The sequence below is a fragment of the Dermacentor andersoni genome, chromosome 1 (genome assembly GCF_023375885.2).
Source record: "Dermacentor andersoni chromosome 1, qqDerAnde1_hic_scaffold, whole genome shotgun sequence".
In the NCBI taxonomy this organism is placed as follows: domain Eukaryota; kingdom Metazoa; phylum Arthropoda; class Arachnida; order Ixodida; family Ixodidae; genus Dermacentor; species Dermacentor andersoni.
This window is the reverse complement of record NC_092814.1, coordinates 45,674,174-45,694,063: the sequence shown is the minus strand read 5'-3', so window position 1 is coordinate 45,694,063 and position 19,890 is coordinate 45,674,174. Positions and strand designations below refer to the sequence as shown.

The 19,890-nt window shown below is 44.2% G+C and overlaps 2 protein-coding genes across 7 annotated transcripts in view; one reads left to right on the top strand and one right to left on the bottom strand.

Annotated features, from left to right (window-relative positions):
- Kdm3 (Lysine demethylase 3) overlaps positions 1 to 19,890 on the top strand; it is a 289,432-nt gene that overhangs the window by 215,931 nt on the left and 53,611 nt on the right. The window lies entirely within an intron of this gene.
- LOC140216816 (uncharacterized) overlaps positions 1 to 19,890 on the bottom strand; it is a 126,051-nt gene that overhangs the window by 81,052 nt on the left and 25,109 nt on the right. Inside the window, exons 1-2 of one of the 3 annotated variants that reach the window (XM_072287440.1) lie at positions 19,370 to 19,830; positions 13,444 to 13,540 (exon numbers count right to left, since the gene is read on the bottom strand). In XM_072287440.1, coding sequence (XP_072143541.1) covers positions 13,444 to 13,503 — 60 coding nt within the window. In that variant the 5' untranslated portion in view covers positions 13,504 to 13,540; positions 19,370 to 19,830. Of the gene's footprint in view, positions 1 to 13,443; positions 13,541 to 19,369; positions 19,831 to 19,890 lie in introns of those variants that run through there. The other 2 variants (XM_072287411.1, XM_072287420.1) reach the window with 2 other exon arrangements.

Here is a 19,890-nt window from a genome sequence, read left to right as displayed (position 1 = left end):
GCACAGGATGCTGGTTTAATTTGATGTGAAGAAAGATGTTTTAGCTCGCCTTGCGTACTCGAAACTTATTCTTATACGTTTTCGTGGGCATGGTCGTAGAGAGGACAACCTGGAGTTTGTCCTTCAGTTGTAGTGAAATAGAAAAGCACACTTCAACCGCCGCGTGAAGTAGGAGTGGTATATATGGCAGTGTGTTCACTGAGAACCTGCGTCGAGGGTTGTTAATTTCGGCCTCGCAGTATGTTTCATATATCCGCAGATAATCCAGTTGACCCGCCATTTTGAGTGCCTAAATGACCTCTAGCGGACTGCGTGTTGCTAGGTCTGAATAATATTTAGGCAGTAGCAGTCGCCCCAGAGTTACAAAAGAAGGGTGTGCAGAGGAAGAGAGAAAAAAAGAGGTGAAGGATAAAGAGGTTAACCAGGTGAAAGTGTCCGGTTGGCTATTCTGCACAGAGGGGTCGGTAGGGTAAGGGCAGAATAGATACACAAAAAGAAGGGGGGGGGGTGACAAAGCGTGTGCAGACTTTGGCAGAAGCCAAATGGTGGCGTTTAAAAGAACACGTAATGATTTTTCTAATGACTTATTAGCCTAAGGGTTAATATTTGGACATTACAAGAAAGTTTCAAACCATTAAATCGTTTCCGCCCATCTCAATCGTGATGCATGAATGAATACTTGATCTGCCTCCTGCAATCCGCCAGCATTCGATTCAAGCCTGGGTGAGTTTGTTGCGCGGGTTGCCTTTTTGCTTCACTGAGGAATTGCGTTGATAACGACTGTGTCGATCGACGTCATCACCTTCGTTCCGCATGAACACGGCCGTGTGGTGACCGTCGCAATAAAAATAAAATTGCGCCATAGACATGTCGATCTTAGAAACGTGACGGAAAAAGAGGCGCGCGCGTTCCAAGCACGCGAGAAACGCCAGCTGCTTGTAGACGAGGTGGGCTTGGGGACCGTCCACTGACCAGCCCATGTTAGAAGAGCACGTGGTCGCGCGCAAGAAGACTGCCAATTTTTCCTTGGGTACGACGTGTGCGCCAGACGACCTAACCACGTCGGTTCTGCTTTTGGTGATTTTTGCAACGCAATGAGACAGCCTATTACAGCGAAGCTTTCTTTGAAACGCAGCCAAGTATGTACACCCGTGAGCAAAAGTATACGGACCACGGGAGCGCATGCCAAACTGCATCGACGCGCCGTCTACCGACGCGGTGCCTGCTGTCGAGAGGGCCGCTAGAGAAGCGGTGCGCATGCGCGTCCCATCATATCTACTTGCCTGACATGTAGCTTTGCCTGACGTGGCTGTGGTGCTCGTAGATTAAACGTCCACTGGGCGTCGTTTTCTCTGCCCTGTACTCTGTCGCATCTGGGCCGTTGTTTTACGCCGGGGCTGCGGCTGGGCTGGCACGCGCGTCCGGCGCGCTTCGCTTTCCTTCTTTCTTTGGGGGGATTATCGCGCGCCGCACTGCCTTCTCTGACGCCTTTAGATGACTCGCGCAAAATGGCTCTCTGCGGCGTTGTATTATCTCGAACTGTTCCAATGTTCTACTTCTTAACGCGACGGCGGACACCGATTGCAAAACCTTGCTTCTACCTGCGGCAGCAAACATTGGAACAGTTCGAGATAATACAACGCCGCAGAAAGACATTTTGCGCGAGTCATCTAAAGGCGTCAGAGAAGGCAGTGCGGCGCGCGATAATCCCCCCAAAGAAAGAAGGAGAGCGAAGCGCGACGGACGCGCGTGCCAGCCCAGCCGCAGCCGCTGCGTAAAACAATGGCCCAGATCCGACAGAGTACAGAGCAGAGAAAACGACGCCCAGTGGACGTTTAGTCTACGAGCACCACAGCCACGTCAGGCAAAGCTACATGTCTGGCCAGCAGATATGATGGGACGCGCATGCGCACCGCTGCTCTAGCGGCCCTCTCGACAGCAGGCACCGCGTCGGTAGACGGCGCGTCGATGCAGTTTGGCACGCGCTCCCGTGGTCCGTATACTTTTGCTCACGGGTGTACGTTCCTCGGCGTCGTCATACCAGCACGGTACGCAAAATGTGCCGCGAAATACGATTTTTAAGGTCTTACTCCCCTGTGCAGAGTTAAGTATAAACCCCACACAAGCGATCTTGCGCGCGACAGCAACAAGCGACGCGATGGCTGTCGCGTTCGCTCGTCGCCTACAAGTCGTAACCCCATGCGAGCGATGGCTTCGTGCTAAGTCTCCCCAGTGTTGCATGTATGAGGGCAGCAATATAGGCGCCGAAACTAGCGTGACGCGTGCTTTATTAACTTGGTTGATGTGTTTTACTGTAAAAAGCAGCATAAAATATTTCTGAAGGTCTTCCAGTAGGTTCTTATCCTTCCACTATAAGAATTCAACCGTTTGCTCGTTCCGTGCCACAATCGGTAGTACTTGAGTGATGTACATCCAGTTCCGGCTTCGCCCTATTGGCTAGTCGCTGATAGCACTTCCGGGCGACGAATTGTAGATTTGTAGAAACGAGCGATCTGTTCAAGCGACGGCCCGATCCGTCGCTGTCGCGCACGAAATAGCGCTCATGGGGTTTTGGGATAAAGTCAGTTTTCTCCTCCGCCTATGAATGTGACTTGAAATTGAGGGCTGCACTCGAAACTCTTTGGTGAGCCTCTGCGCCGTATTCTTGCCCACGGGTGGTACTGCCTGCCTCTTTTTGTTGTCACATTCACGGCGGTCACAGACGCGAAGCAAGTGCACCAATGTTTAACAAATTTCTAAAGCGCAAAAAAAAAAAAAAAAGACGCGGCACAAAAGCAAGGTCAAACAGCATACTTTGTACCAAATGTTTACTGAGCCCCAACGAGAATAGTCCTTTCTTAGAAAATACCCAACTCACTTCGAACTTCGTGGCAAATTTAGGCTAAGGATTACTCCCGCTACTACAGACTGTAACGCCGACGGCCACGTTTGTGTACACAAGTTGCTTACACTTAGGTGCAAATTTCGTTTGTGGAAGTCGAGCGTTTCTACAACACAAAGTATGCATGGCCAAACTAGCTGCTTGAGTGCAGGACAAGTGTTGCAATCAAGCAGGCCCCACTTTTGAACCCACTGCGGACGCAAGTAGGGGCTCTGAAACTCGTCAAAGTAGCGATTTATTCAGCCACGCGTCCAGCGCTTACTTGCCGTGTCGTACCACATTGAAAGCGGGTTTCTTCGTCACGGTTTTACGACCCGACCGGTTTCACTCTCCCTGTCTGTTATTTCGTGTGTGCCTATGTTGGTTGCGCCGTTTTGGCTGATCTGCTCTGCCGCGCTTCAGAAGCAGCGCCGTTTTGACACACGCAGGCCCTTGTAGTGGCCGCTTCCTGACGTGTTTCAGGCGAGTCCGTTGATGTTCACGTGTGTGCTGTCGACGACGCTCGTTCGCAGCGGTGCTTGCGTCACGGCTGCGCACACCGCGGAATGCGGAGAGGGGGTAGACAGCTCGAGCAAAATTGGGATAGCAGGCCGGTGTGCACACGCGCACTTCCGAGGCTCTGTTGCCAGGCGCCCGTGGTCGGGGCCCGGCGTTTTGAGAGCCGCTCGCGGACGTCCTGGCGTGCCCCCGCCGCGTCCTTGGTGCGAGCAGTGACAGTGGCCGCCGCCGGAAAGCCCTCGCGCGGCGGCTGCGCCAGTCGTCAGACGGGTTGTGACGTCATCGCGCGCCGCATTCCTGCGGAGGTCCGCGGCGCGCGCTGCGTGCGCCTGGTCGTCGGCGGTGGGTAGCCGTCGTTCGTCCCTTGGATACCGTCTCGCGCAGGTGAGTACCGCACGTGTGTCGCCGCTCGATCGCCGCTGTCGAGGCGGCACATGGGCCGCATGCGCCGTTTCCGCAGCGGTTCGGATATGCGTGTTCTGCGTGGTTGTTCGATAGTGTTCCGTGTGGCGCAGTCCGTCAGAGCAGCTGCCGGCCGAGAACCGGTTGCCTCTGCTCGATTTCCGGCAGTGCCCCATGAGTTTCTTCAGACGTGGAGCCTCGGTGCGCATCCGGGACACGTGCACCGACGCTTCCTTTGTGCCGCTTTTCGGCTACTCCGTGCCAGGTAGCTTCAAGTTTGGCCGTAGGCGGCTTGTTTCCTCAATCGGGACTGTTTTTCCGCCCATTGTTTTTCGTCGGCACCGCTCGACGGGCCACAGACTGACCCCTGTGCGGCATGACCTTCCAGGGCGTGCTCGGCGTTTCCTTTGTTCGCGGTTGACGCGTTCTTGATCCGTCGTCATAGATATTACTCCGTTAGGTGGTGTTTCGCTAAAGCCTAGAGTGTAAATTTCGACAAGGTTTTTGCAAGATGCGTCGTATGCTCCTGTACTTGCTTTACGCTTTCTACTAATCAAGTCGTTAAGACCATTTCACTTTTTCCGTCACGTCAGAGGGTCCAAGCTTTGTTTTTTACGTAAACGAGTCGCCGGCTAGGTGTATTGGCTTGCCAAAGATTAGGCGAACCCTACTGTCCTTTAGTAGCATGTGCTCCACCAGAGATGCATGGAGCCAGCAAGAGCGACTGCACGTTTTCTTTGGGTAACTGAAGGTGGTCGGTTTTCACACAGTGCCATTGCTCGTCTGGGATCTTCCTCGTCCTCCTCCTCGCCTCGTTTTCAGCTATATGGTAACGGTACGGCTATGGAGAGAGAAATTGCTATAAGGACTGTCGTTCTCGCAGTTTACGGCGATTGAGGCCTGTGTCTAGTAGCAATGTTGCCGTAGGTCTACATAAGCAAGATTCGTTGCCTTGAATAGGCCGCGGGCGTCAGCTCTGTTGACCTATGGGCAAGTGGGGACAAAAACTAGCGGACCGCAACAGCCGCGGAAATACCCATTTTCTTGCAGCCTAGGTATGCATGAGGATGACGGATGTGTGTAAAAAGGCACTAGCCATCATGACTCGGTGTTCCTTGTTAGGCCGCTAGCACAGCACCACTCCCCCCCTCCCCCCCCGGTAAGCGCTTAGTCTGCGGCAAACTTAGCTGTTTCGCGCACTGGTAGTACTTGAAAACTCTCTCCTTGACGTTACGATGATTTTGGTCAAGGGAAATAAACAGTGGCAGCAGTTGGAGGCCCCTGCCAAAATCAAGCGCTGCGTGAATTTAAAAAATTTTTGGTATTCTCGTAGGGACAGTCACCTGTTCAACGGAATCTTTATCAGGTGGAGCAGCTTTCCTTTCCTTGATGGGTCCATTTACGACCAGTACAAGCGTGTATTGCCGAAGGCTACGTAGCCAAGAACTTGCTTAGCGCTTGTGTTTCGCGCCAGTTGAACCTCTTTAATTGCCGAGTTTGGCTTATCTGTGGCGGTCGGGACGAATGTCGCGTCTCTTCCGTCAAACATGTATCCAACACCGAGATAACGGGTTTAAAATATTGGGCGTGAGGGCCACCACTGGATGCGCCGGTGCTGCAGTCGGTCTTTCGTCAAAACATCGCTTCGCCGCGGCAATTAGGTTTTTGTTTTGATTGTTCACATTTCCCCTTGATTAGTAGTGACTGTGGTATTAGAACATGGACAAGTTGCTCGGGGCCTTCTAAATGATATTTAACACGCTCATCGCGGAATACACGTAGGGTCTTTCGCTTTCAGGTTTTATATTTTCTCAATTTTTCATTTTCGGGGGCGGGGGTAAACCGGACAAATTGGGGCTTTGTTGTCTTATAGCCCAATGTTGCGGATTTTTCAGGTAACATTTATAAGTGATTTAACGCAGTGGTTTGCTTTTGGGCACGTTCTGTTTAAACAAGCGGAATCACTTGCGGGAACATGTAATTTAACACGCTCATCGCGGAATACACGTAGGGTCTTTCGCTTTCAGGTTTTATATTTTTTCAATTTTTCATTTTCGGGGGCGGGGGTAAACCGGACAAATTGGGGCTTTGTTGTCTTATAGCCCAATGTTGGGGATTTTTCAGGTAACATTTATAAGTGATTTAACGCAGTGGTTTGCTTTTGGGCACATTCTGTTTAAACAAGCGGAATCACTTGTGGGAACATGTAATTGCAACCAGGTGCTGTTAGCGAATCGGGCACTATTACTCGGGCACTATTATACATAAACAACCATCGAAGGGTTTACTGTGACCCCTTCATTAGTTCTCCGTACTCTTTTAACAAAGGAAGAAACTAATATAGCTAGTGCACACAGGTGAGGCATGTTGCTTTTCCTTCTCTTACAAGCCCCTCCGTGCCTCTCCTATCCTGTTAGGCCTCCTTCCCCTGCCTATTGTCCCGTTTTACCAGTTTTCAATATATGCTCTTGCAACAAAAGGGAACTTATCTAGACGACCCTTCTTTAAACATAACGTGGTTCGGTAGGCATTCTCCCAATGTCGCCACTACCGTTTGCAATGTATAGAATTGGCAGTGCAGGGTTTATTCGCTTCGTAACACATTACTGCCATTTACATGTATGCAATGTACACAAAATGTGATGCAATGTACCATTGTCATATTCATGTAAACGCGTCTAATAAAAGAATAAGATTTCACTGACTCAACCCCGCCAGAGGCTGAATGTTACTGTTAATATGCCAGTTTTCGCCTGTGTTCAGTAAAAATGAGGCATATACCATATTCATCTATTAACAAGGCACACAGAGCTCTTTGAAAACCTTGAAATGAAGAAAGTATGCTTTCAAGGCCCTTGAAAAGTCCTAGAGTTTTTTTCCCCTTGATAACCCTTGAATTTGAGTAATAACACTTTCTATGGCAGATCAGCGACTTCTCAGCAAATCTAGCACTTCAGAATCAATTGTACAATCGATCCGATTTATAACAATACTGGTTTTATAACATTGAGTGGTTGTACTGTAAACTTGTGTGTGTTCTATGGTAAAATGAACCGCCTACAACAGTGCTCCCACACAAAAGTTCACGGTTATAGGGCTGCTCATTGTTAAAATCGGTAATGCTATAAGTGGGTTAGACTGTTCTTTCTGTCTAGTTAAAATGTTTCAATGTTTTTGTCATCTGCTTTATTGTGCAACCTAGTTGTAAGAATTATCGGTTATAACAATAAAATTTTCTTAGCTCTTGCATATAATTATTATTATTATTATTATAATAAGCGGGTTCAACTGTATAAAAATTTAAGGCTGGTGGAAGTGTACATGCATTGTACAAGGGCTTGCATGGAATTCGAGAACACAATGAGCAAGAGACATGGCTCACGGTGCTGGTTCGCCTCCCATGCTTACTCCGATTTCTTTGTGCCTTGTTAGGAACTTGGAACTAATCAAGAGTGGGCATTTCCAATACAATAATCTATGGTGTTTAGGAACTGTTATAGTAAAATATTGCTACATGGGATACTGCTCTGCGCCCTTGAAGCTTTGGCGGATACTTGGATTTTTCTCTCTGAAACCTGTACGAACACTCAATATGATATATCTTGGTCATTTGCTCACAAAAGCTGAGCACTGTTTATTAGTTTTCTTGCACCTGCATTTAATCTTTTGCAAAAAGGCAGATCTTGCGGAAAAATGGGTCTGACCCGATTTTCATTACTTTTGTTCAGGCTGCAAAAATTTTCAAGGTTTACCCCAATATGTAGATATATCCTACCAAGGCCAGGATTGTTCTTGTTTTTGTCGGGTTCATTTAGAAGCAGATACTCCGCACCAAGTTACAGTGGTAATGCCGTGCAGGCGTGTGTTAATGTTGTCTACGAAAATAAATGTATCAGTAAATTCCAAATACCGACAACCCGTTCCTTTCCTATGTTCAAATTCAGTCTCTTCGTAAATTACAGCGCTTTGCCACATGCATGACTGCTGTATTAATTGTGTGTATATTGCTTCACGTATTTCACAAATAATGAAGCCTGTGACGGCGCTAAACACGCTCCAGCATGTGATTCAAATTTATACGTCATTAGGCGCTGACTGCAGGCGGAGCCACGGTATGTCATTGCCCCCAATACGTTGCCAGAGGTGGGACTGCTGGCTGCACTGTTCATGTTGAAGTGCTACATTTACAACTTGCTGTGCCAAAACTGTACATTTTGTGCAAAACATTATGACCATCGGTGGTGTTCATGTTCAGGACACTAAGTGGAAAGTGGCAGCCATTTTAACATCCTGTGCTGTGGCGCAGTTCTGGGTTCGTTTTGTCCGCCAGATATCGGGAGTTGTTGGGTCTAGTGCCATTCTGGCCTGTGTCTCACTGCATTCATGTGTAATGATGCGAGACTTAGCGCTCCTATGTTCATCTTTGACGAGGACTATTTTATTTATAGTAGGTTACAGGCCCGTATGTGCGACAGTGTAAAGGGTGGGGTGCAAGCATTGTGATGGAAAAGAGATCTGGTGACAGTAATAACCGTAAAATATAGATATACAGGGTGTTTAAGCAAATTTTTTAGAGGTTGCCTGTGGCAGATAGCTAAATCCTAGTTTATGAGCCGGTCTACTCGAAGCGGCGGACACTACTCGCACAAGAATTGAAATGGAAAATTGACGTAATTAACAAGAATTCACTAATAAAGTTTTTAGCTAATTATCTTATGACCCATATTGCAATTTACAAATTCTAGAAGTGGACTTTGCAAAGCGGATCCACTTGGAACAAATTTTCAGGACACCAGTTCTGAGATATAAATTCCTGAACTTTGCAGTGAATGCATTGGCATTCCAGTTACTTGTGTGTGTGCTTTAGTGCGTGAAACGACGTTTTGTTAACAAATTAACTGGAACGCCAATACATTTCTCTGCAAAGTTTGGAAATTTATATATCGAAACTGGTGTCATCTTGAAAATTCGTTCCAAGTGGATCCGCCTTGCGAACTCCACGGCTATAATTTGTAAATTGCAATGTGGGCCATAATGTGATTAGTTAAAAACGTCAAGTGTTTTTATTAATTAGTTGATTTTGCATCTCAATTTTATGGTCAAGTATTGTCCGCCGCTTCGAGTAGACCAGCTCATGAACCAGAATTGTGATATCTGCCACAAGCAACTTTTAAAGATTTTTTAAAGTGTTAGCTGAAACACCCTGTATGTGTATATAGGGTGTTCTTCACACAAAGTTGTGAAGAAAGAAATTACAATTGGTGACAAAAAAAATTGCATACCTTCATAGTAATCATTGCAGACGCCAATGCACGTGTAACATGAAGTGCACATGTATTCTGCGAGGCCTGCAGAGCCAATTAAAATTGTTGGCTCCTTGACGAGTCATCGGAAAATGGCTTGGTTCATTCAATACCTGCCAACTCTCCCGAATTTTCTGCACAGCTTACCAATTTGGGCTCGTTTAAGCAGCTTGAGTAAAATGGTACAAGAAAAAGAAGAAAAAAGTTTTGCAAATAGGTTTTGCTCATCAGTCCTTGAACCTTCCCGTTGTTGCGCTCGCGCACATGCGTCTACCCTTAGGTGCTGAAGCCCGGCGAGCCTGTCAGCGTGATAATGTGCTGTCGCTCATGGTTATCGTGAGGAGAGGAGGGTTGTTTCCCTCTTCCTTCGTGAAGGCGAGGCTGTTAAAGGGACACTAAAGTGAAAAATGATTTCTTCTGCATCAGTAAATTACCGTTCTACAACACCAAAAACGCCACTCTTACAACGATAAAAAAGACGTTAGGTAAGCCAGAAAAAGTGCTAGAACGAAATACAGGTGGTGACGCGTCTTAAGTTCCCGCACCTGGGGGCTGTGACGTCTTGGATGTTGATGGCATCTTCTAGGGCCTACTAATTATATATAGCGGCATAGATTTGACTACATTGTGTTCTAAAGGAACCAAATATTAAACATAGCAAGTTTCAGGAACCTTTATTCAGCCAACACTGCCCAAATGCCAAAACATACTTCGGAATCCCTGATGTCATGCTGACGTACCGGCGCGAAATTCAAATATTGATACTTGGACCTTCATTTTCTCATCGAATAATCAAACTATTTTTTTGATATAACTGCCTGAAGGGTTGTCAAACAATGCTTCATTATTCTAAACTGATTTATTGTTTCACTTTAGTGTCCCTTTAAAAAGGATAGCAGAGCCACGCCGAGGGATGCCTTGTATCTACCGGCAGCAGTTATGCCGGATTAAAATAATGTTTGTTGTCCGGCGTTGTGTTCGTCTCGGCAAAACTTAATATCGTGGAAGTCTTCCAGTAGTGAAAAGTCGCGAATCATTCACTCCGTTTAATTTGTGGATGATGTAGTTAGGGTGCTGGAGTTTGATATTGTATCTTGGTTCAAGCAGGTGGGTGAAACATTGACGTCTTCACATAGCGAGTGCATCGTTTTAAACCTGCTAGCAGTAGCAGGCGCATTTTTAATGACTTGCAGAGGCTTGAGCATAGTATGAAGCCATCACATTTTTCGCTACTGGCACTTGACAAATGCAGTCTGTAGCAGCGAGTTCATTTTGATGCCATCGGCAACATATGTTTAAATAACTTGTTTCAATCGACTGGTTATAGGAGTCCGATTTGTTCCTTGGTACCATAATGCAAATACTGTGAAAGTTCATTTGGCTGTGCTTCATGATAATATTGCTGCATGCTGCTGGGCTTTCAGTGGTTTTTGTTATCATTCCAAACAACTTCATGGTGCCCTTGCTTGCCTGTTCTTTGCTGCCTTGTCTATTGTGGCCAAAGACCTTGGTTGCTAAGGGCCTGTTTTCTAATGGTCGACCTAGTACCTGCATGGTGCACTGGGCACCCACACACACTGACCTTTATGCAGGCAACTGTGTCTACCCACTCAGTGCACATGAAGAACACAAGCATCTCTTGAGTGGTTTTGTGTGCAGGGCCAGTAGTATCTGCTAGTTGTTGGTCTCCTATTTCTGAACATACATGCAATGTTGTCACTGTTTCACAGTGAAAGGCTGCTTACACAGCTTTAAAGCTTTTAATGACCATGGTGTGTAGACGTGTTCTATTTCCTGAGCAATAGCAATGTTTCTGCTCTTTATTGCTGACCTGAGCCCTTCTTAAGGTCAACGTATTTCACGCTAGAATCATTATTAAAACCAGCAGATAAATAAATATTTCTGCCAGTTTTGCTGAAGTGTCTACATCAAACTTTAGCACACCAATTGCACTGCTACGTTTGTAGAGACTTTACAATACCTATAGAAAACATGGGCAAGCGAAAAATTTACCTTTCCAATCCAGTCATGGGATTTGGAGCATAAAATAGCCATCTCAATGTATTGTCACAAGCGAAAAATTTACCTCGTTTTTCCAGTCCAGTCATGGGATTTGGAGCATAAAATCGCCATCTCAATGTTTTGTCACCTGCTATGTACTCCACTGGCCACTTATGTTTGCCCATTACCTACAAACATCCTCTGCTCTCTCATCTTCCTTGAGCTCCATCTTTTGCATTTACGTTGTTGCATCCACAATGCATGAAAATATTATTGCTGAAATTATTACAAATACCCTGCTACATATTGGCAACAAGTGCATCATTTGTCATGCTTTTAGCCTGTTTTTGCAGGATTTTAGTCTTCGCTGTAATTCGTTAGTGTTGCCAGTGTCTGGATACTTCATTTAAGGGAATGTGCTGATTGAAAAATATTTCAATCGGCACATTTTCAGATATTTTAGCTGGATTGTTGGCCGTCCCCTTAAAGGGACACTAAAAGCAAATACTAAATCGATGTGGACTGTTTAAATAACTCTACAGAAACCTCACAACGCTTGTTTCGTGCCAATAAAAGACTTGTTTATGAAGAAACTGCATCTGAAAAGTTCGAATACCTTTTTCGAAATTCATATATCCCGCCACCCAACCAGGGGAGTGGGGACATTCCATACGCCATCACTACCCTTTGCTGCCGTCAGCGAGTAAAACAGCACCTGTACCGAGCCAAGACAAAGCGGCGGATTTGCCGCTGCAGCTGCTTTTAGGTCAAATGGTGTAGACGGTTCGGGCATCCCGCGACATCACATTTAAGTTGAATTCTCTGCTACTTGTAGTTTGCACGAGTTTCGCGAGCCTGCAAAACCAGCACAGCACTACGAGATAGCAAAACTACTGACACGCGAAATTTCGTGTGGGCGAAGCTGAGTCAAGCGTAAACAAAACATTTCAACCACCCGCATCGTCAAATTAAATTTCAATTAGTTTTTTTTTATATAAAATAGAACTGGAAAAGTAGCATTTTATTTCGTCTTATAATACAATACAAGGATGTTTTTTGTAACGAATGGTCGAGTACTAGTGACAGAATTTAACCGAGAAGTGCTTTCGTCACCGGCCAAGTACTTAAATGTCACGGGGGAGTCTCTAATCATGTCCTGCATATACCTCAATTTCTCAAATAGTAAGGCTCCTTTCGCAGTAATATTCACACCTTAGAGATTCTGGATCACTAACATATCACTTTAGCTTGACTTAATATTTGCCTTTAGTGTCCCTTTAATGATAAGGTGCCGGGAACCCCAGAGTAAGAAAAATATATTTGATGCAGGCCAAGCAATACAAGGTCATCGAGACTGCAAACCAGTTATTGGTAGACAAAGTAAAATATGGATCGGTAAATTTTGAATTCATGTGCATTCTTGTGGAAGAAATGCTTTCATGCAGCAGCTGAAAAATTGCTTGCACTTAAAGGGGCCGACAGCTAACCAACATATGGAAATTGAAGAGAATGTGCTCTGTTAGAATCTGAGAATGTTAGTGGCTATAATCTTAAATTGGCATAGGGAGTTGCTTAATATTGCATACTGTGACCCTGCTGGGAAGCTTTGCTACTACCCTTGGAGCCTCGCCACATGAGGCCATTATTCGGCATACGTAAGTTAGCCGTCATTAAGCACAGTACGGCTTTTGTTTAAGAAGGCTGTAGTTATATTTATTGCTTAAATGATGTTGCGCGACATAAAAACGACACGGACGCGAGAGAAGACTACACACCAAGCGATTTAAGCAATGGATTAAGCAATTAAGCAATGGTTTAAGCAACATTTAAGCAATGGATTACCAACTTGCCCGAAATGCTGCTCTCATTAAGTAGTGATATTTTGTTTGCACGTTTTTGAGTGTGTATGCAACGAAGCTCATGTTTACAAATGGAGCTGCTGTTGTGGTGAGCGGGTTGGTGTCAGGCAAAGAACCTCATGGCACCGCGCACATAAGTTCTCTTGTATGTATGCGACTTTGCAAGTCTTTCGGTGTTGCTATAGTGGTTTGTTTGTTGCTCTCTTTGTGAGATAAAAAGTGAGTTTTGCTCATGCATAAGAAGTTTTAACACTGCCAGATCCTAACCGGATGAGTACTACTGGATGATCTTGGCTAGGGTTTGCAATTACAACAGCTTGAAAGGTAAATTAAAACATGAGCTAGATGTGTTGTCAGCGTCTCTCTCATGCTGGCCGCACATACAATCGCTAATGCATTCACGTGTAGGGCTACATAGACGTGATCATGACCACCTATGGAATTTTTTAAAAATAAAAGCCGTCACAGTAACACTCACCTTTTCTCCGTGTATCTTGCTTGGCATACCCATATACACTGCATGAACAGGTGCTTCCATTGTGTTCACTCTGCACTGTCACAGCTTGCTGATGGGCCTATGAAGATACAAAAAGCAGTCGGGACAACATGCATTGGTGCACTAAGGAAAACATGCTCTAACAAAAAGCATGCACTGTGAAACAACTTGGCCTCCATAAAATGCATTTGCAAATGAGCAAGTGATGCAACAGTTGCTGCTAGCAACTAGTTGCACATATTTATGTGACAAAAGTAAGCAGTTCCACAATAGCTGAATGCAACAGCTACCTTTGTGCAAGAAACATTCATGGCAGGAATTATTTCCACAGTAATAGAGCACTGCTAAATTTAGTTGATTTGGGAGTTTTTTTCCTCTCCAGGTGTACTCAAGAATTTTTATTTCCCTTATAAAATGGGGCAACTGTTTATTTATTTACAATACCTCAAAGGCCACAGCGAGAAGGCTTTACATCAGGGGTGGGCTATTTACAAATGTGTTAAATGTTATTACCTATCTTGAAGTAGGTGCTACTGGAGAGGAGCGCAACGTCAAAGGGAAGGTTATTCCAACCTTGGTGATGTTTTGACAAAAAAAAAATAATGAAGGAAGGTGTGCACTGGTTCGAGCACATGGCGGGTATACCGCTTTGTTGTGATTTGTGCAATCTGAATGCCGACGGGCTGGCTTGGCCAGGAGTACAGGGTGACGTGTGATAAAACTTAGAATAGGCAGATGTGCTATTCTGCAACGTGCTGAAAGACTTCCAATGTTTGCACGAAATTTTAGTTCAGTGACACTAGAATGACATGAGTATCCTGAGGAAATGGATCAAGCTGCACGGTTCTGTACGGATTCTAGCATTTCATTAAGGTTATCTTGGTGAGGGTCCCAAACAGCGCATGCGTATTCAAGTTTTGGTCTGATTGTCTGATAGGCAAGAAGTCGGACAGAAGGAGGCGCTAGATAAAGGTTATGACGTAAACAACCAAGAACATGGTTAGCGTAATTAGTAACGTGCATTATGTGAAGGGACCATGTTAAATCTGATGACAAATTAACACCTAGGTACTTGTAGGTGCTTATACATGAAATTGTGGAGTTATAGATCAGATAATTGAGCGGTGGGTAATAATATTTCCGGTGATGAAAAGAAAGTAGTGATGTTTTATTTGTGTTTAATGACATGAGCCACTTGTTGCACCAGATTTCGATCCGATGGTCAGACTGAAGTGAGTGAATGTCAAGACAGGTTGGTAATTGGACCATATAGGATGCAGTCCTCTGCAAAGAGTCTGATGATAGAAGAAATATTACTCTGTAAATCGTTGATATATACTAGGAATAATAGTGGGCCTAGGACCATACCCTGAGGCATGTCTGAGATGACAGGACGGTAGGCAGACTGATTATTGGCGTGCACAATTGCTGGCGGTTAGTTAAGGAGTCGCAGTCCATTCGAAACAAAGGAATCAAAGGGAAGGCATAAAAGCTTTAGAAACGGGCGTTTAACTTTCACTGTTTATTAATGACAGTGCAAGTATTGATGTAAACATGCGGGTCTACACCCTTTCCTTAGACTGTGAAAGCATTTGATAAAGTTTCTCATAAACTTCATCCAAAGCCAAACCTGGGCCGTCCAGCAGGTCTCGGCGGCTCTTGAGAAAGACAAAGGCCGAGCGAAACCGACGGAACGTTGCCCCCTCGGGGCGATCGACCGCGGGAGTAACACGCGCTGGAGTTGAGTAGAGACCACCCGCTGAGAAGACGTCAGGGCCCGCGTCACGGCGCCATTTAGTCATGGTGTCGTTCTGCAGGCGACTACATGAAGTTGTCTCTCTCTCATAAACTTTATCAAATGCTTTCTCAGTCTAAGGAAAGGGTGTAGACCCGTATGTTTACATCAATACTTGCACTGTCATTAATAAACAGTGAAAGTTAAGTGTCGCAGGAAACTCCTTTCTGGAAGCCATGTTGATTTTGATTTAAAAATTTAGAGATGTTAGCAATTTGACTACGTGAGAATAGATAACATGTTCCATTACTTATGAGCAGACATATGTGAGGGATACGGGGTGATAATTTTTAGACAAAGATTTCATCCCTTTTTTTGGGATTGGAATGACCTTACCCACCTTAATCTTTTGGGCACCACTCGAGATGAGACTGCTGGAATATATGCGATAGGATAACACTTGTTACGGTTTTAGTATTCAGTATTTTAGCATTGATGCCATCTATACCAGTGGATGTCAGCTTTAATGAATCGATTTTGGCAATGCCATTGGCACCGAACCTGATCAAACTGTTAACCAACTATTTGCATTTAAAACTTCATCACCTGCTACATCATGCTGTAATAACACCAATTCAAAGTGAGTGCCAGTTCCAGTGTGACTGGATCAGAGAATTCCATGTACAGATTTCATGGGATTGTAAAGGAGAACACCCTCTATATTCTCCCTTCCTTTTGGTTCCGTACTCCATGAAGAATAAACTCAAGTTGGAAGGGTAGGATTGATTTGTCAGTGTAGAAGAGGTGGGTGACCCAACACACTTAAATTTGTAGCATTTTCTATAAGTGTGCAAGTTTTACTGGGACATGTGGGAGGAAAATCACGAGAACCAAGATGCTCAATTTTTAGCAACAACCACATGCAACCAACAAAGAGGTCAAAGAAAGCGTAGAGTAAACAAGCTGTGTTTCAGTTGAAATCTAGAATTATAAACGAGGTTGAACGTGAGCGGCTTCACATGAAAGTGGCAGAAACATCCTTTCACTTCCATTTTTCCTTGGAAATATAGTGCACATAGCAAATACAACTGCATTCCAGAACATCTCTCCAGAGCACATGCTTTCCAGCACTAAATATGGTTGTTTTGTCTCCCATTCCAATTTGCTTTTACGCAAAATGTTATAGTAGTTGTGGCAGATCAACTTGCTTTTTCTTTCTATTTCGTAGTAGTAGCAATTCATACTTAATTTTTATGTGACACTTCAGAAATTTCTGCTGACTACACTGTAACTGCCTAGCTTTATCTGCTGAAACCTGAACATCGGTCAGCAGTGGGGTAAGGTTGGGTTTAAATTTCAATTGAAGACACTTATGCATTGCTTCACTCAATTGTCTGACAACAGGGATCTGTGATGACGTGTGATCAATTCACCCCCCCCCCCCCCAAACTTAGGCTAGCGTGAGCATCAGTTTGAGCTAATTACTTTAATGTTGATCACACTGATATTTTACATGATAGCTTACATTTCTTACAATGAGCTCTGTTTTTACAAGCTGCGTATTCTAGCAAAAAGAGAGAATTTGTGGCAGTGTCTATAATAAATCGACTACTATTGGGGTAACGAGAGCTCTTTCCATGACTGAAGTACTCACAATTGCACGTGGTTGAGCAGTGTGTCTTTTAGAGCTGCCTGCACACTCAATAAAGCATTGTATATTACAATTTCTGGAGAAAGCTTATTGTGGTTAATGTATGACATGTTGAACAACCAAATGCAAGTAAGTGGTAGACCACAGGATATGCATATTCATCCATTTTTCAGAAAGTTGTATACAAAGTTATATATATCATCTGGCTTCCATAAATTGTGATGTCTGCACTGTCATTTCACTGCATTTCAAATATGTTTTGCTGTGGCTTGCAGATTTGCGCTAGCACCTGTCTACAAACCTTTTATGTGTGGTATTTTTCTGACTTGATTTTTTTTGGTGTGTACACTAGCAGACTGTTACGCTGAGGTTATAGCCATGTTAACGCCACTGAAAATTGGCAGCTGTTGCTTTATGTACGTCTTTGTACATTGTCAAAGGAAAAATGTTGAGACCTCCGAAGCATCACAGGAATAGTAAAGAGCTTTAGATGCATGTCAACAAGAAATCGATTTAGATGCAAGGTCCTATTGCTCTGCGGGAATATTCTCGTGATATATAGAGGTAATTTACATCAAAATGTAAAATGCTGAACTGCATATTACCCATCAAGGAAATCCAGGCTGAAAGATTACATCATTATAAATGTTGCACAATAATATATTTCATGCTGTGTTTATTAAAATGGTTGCATTTTAACAATTTATACTCTCATTTGCATATACGTACCTGCCAACTCTTCCAAATTTTTTGTAAAGTTAAGATTTTGGCCTTGCTTAATTTAAACTCTTCCGATTGTTGAGTCAATATTTACGAAAAAATAAATTCTTTTACACAAAAAAGTTCTGCATCACTGCTGCCAAACTTTCCATGGAAGTCTTCTGTTGTTGCAAGGACAGACACAAGAGCAAGTTTAATAGAGAGAAGTTCCCGAATCGGGTGAAATTGGCAGCAAGAAATTTGCTGAAATAGCCACTGTCATTCAAAAACATTGTGCTTGTCAGGTGGCTTGCTGTCTACCGGATTTATTAATTTAAAAGTTTGCAAGTATGCATATATGTAACGTTAATGCACTCAATTTGCTTGTGTAGTTTAAAGGAACATTTTTGTTCATCCACTATTTTTAATTCATTTCAAACCTGCTTAAGTAAAAAAATTATTTTTCTGGCTTGCTAAGGGCTGAGTTATGCAACCAAAATCTTCTGATTAGATAGTGAGCACTTATGTTTGTTGGTGTGTAAATCTGGTTTCTCGTGACTCGAGATCAGATATTACATGGCAGTTGCTCGCTCTTTTTCTTCGCGTACTTGGCATTTATGGAAATGTAACGCAGGTAAAGGGAACTTTTTATGCCTTGAGTGTGCCACTTTCCACTCGTGTTTCACAATTAATTTGTGTATACAGCATCATCACTGTCCTTAAAAATGGTTAAGGTTCTAAAATATTCAGCTTTATAAAACTGTCAAGGTTCATGACATGAACCTAACATTTTGGGTGCAAAAACAAAACCATCTGTTCAAACATTCGTGCGCATGTATGGAGGACGCCTAGGCCTTCCAGCAGCTTGCATGATAAATCATCCCCAGCAAACAAAAGCTTATTACATGGCCAGTTTCACCAGAAACCATTAGATCAAGTGCTTCTTTTTTTCAGAAACTTTTAAAGTTGATACATTTTACACCACCTAATATTGGAACTGTGGCAAGATTTACAGTAATATTTTTGTGTTTTTAAAATGTGCTTGCATATCTTGGGTTCAACTTTCGTATGCATAATTTGCCAGTGAGGGTGAGAAGAATATGGTAAAGACAGTGTTATATAACAGCTGTTTAAATCAATATAACACTACAAAAATTACAGGACAGGTAGACGGTTGCAAGGCTGTGCCTTAATTGTGCATTCAAATAGCTTGCCATATCAGTTTCAAGTAGATGCTGGAGCTTTTTCACGCAACATGAGCCTGTACAATGTGTTATGGAACAAGACAAATAATGCTGTAAGCTCATCACCTACTCCAACAGAAACTTGGTAGGCAGGCCGACGCATGTTGGTTTGAAGGGGGGGAAAAAGGAAATAAAGCGCCGCTGTGGCCCAGTGGCAGTGGCGTCTACAATAAAGCTTAAATTTCACGACTTCCTGTACAGCTGGTTTCGTGGACACGCAACTGTGTGGTGTATGACTAAATATGACGTATTTTGTAACCACTATTCGGTGTTCCGGTCTTGTCGCCTTTCGTAGTGTGCTCGGACGCAGCTGTGCCGCTTCTAAATGTAATGGTGTCGGTAGTCGTGCAGAAAGTGGTTGCTCATACTGCGGAATATCGGTGGCTTTCGCTCGCGCAAGAACACGTATCAACCAAAACAGTATCAACAAGAAAGCGGGAATATTTGTTATTTGCGTAGTGTTCACACGTACATAAAAAAAAAAAGCAAATCGAGGAACGCTAGCGTTCGTCTTGTAGGTAGCGTGGCTAACGTTGTAGTTAAAGGATACATACGTTCCTAGGTAAACAAATGACTTACAGGGTCGTAGACATGTTGACAGCTGGCTTTGCGTGAAAGTTGCAGTGGCTGCCGTCCAGAAATGGTAAAACGTACTTGGTTCATTTTGCGACGCAAGTTCGTGTAAGTGGCCTTAACGTCTGCCAGCGGTCGCTGCTGCTTCAATTGCGAAGAAAACGCAAATGAAATCTGAAACTGGAATGTTTAAATGCCGATTATTATATGCTGGAGAACGGACTTTGCTTTTGCGATGCATTCCAGCTCGTGCGCAGTATGGTCCACTTCTCCGATGACAAGCTGTGGCAACCATATTGTGACATGAACAAAGCCGGAGCCTCCGAGACCTCCGTCTTTTCTCTTCATGTTGCGGCAACAGCGCGCTGCTGTTTTGGAGGCCATCCATAACTGTCACGCTTGTTTGGCCGCAGTTAGGAGAAAGCGCTCCCTAAAATTGGAACACTACATGCTGCAGCGCAGGTTGAGTGATGTTCTGCAAATTAGAATTAAGCAAATTCAGATATCCACATCATTCGAGCGGATCC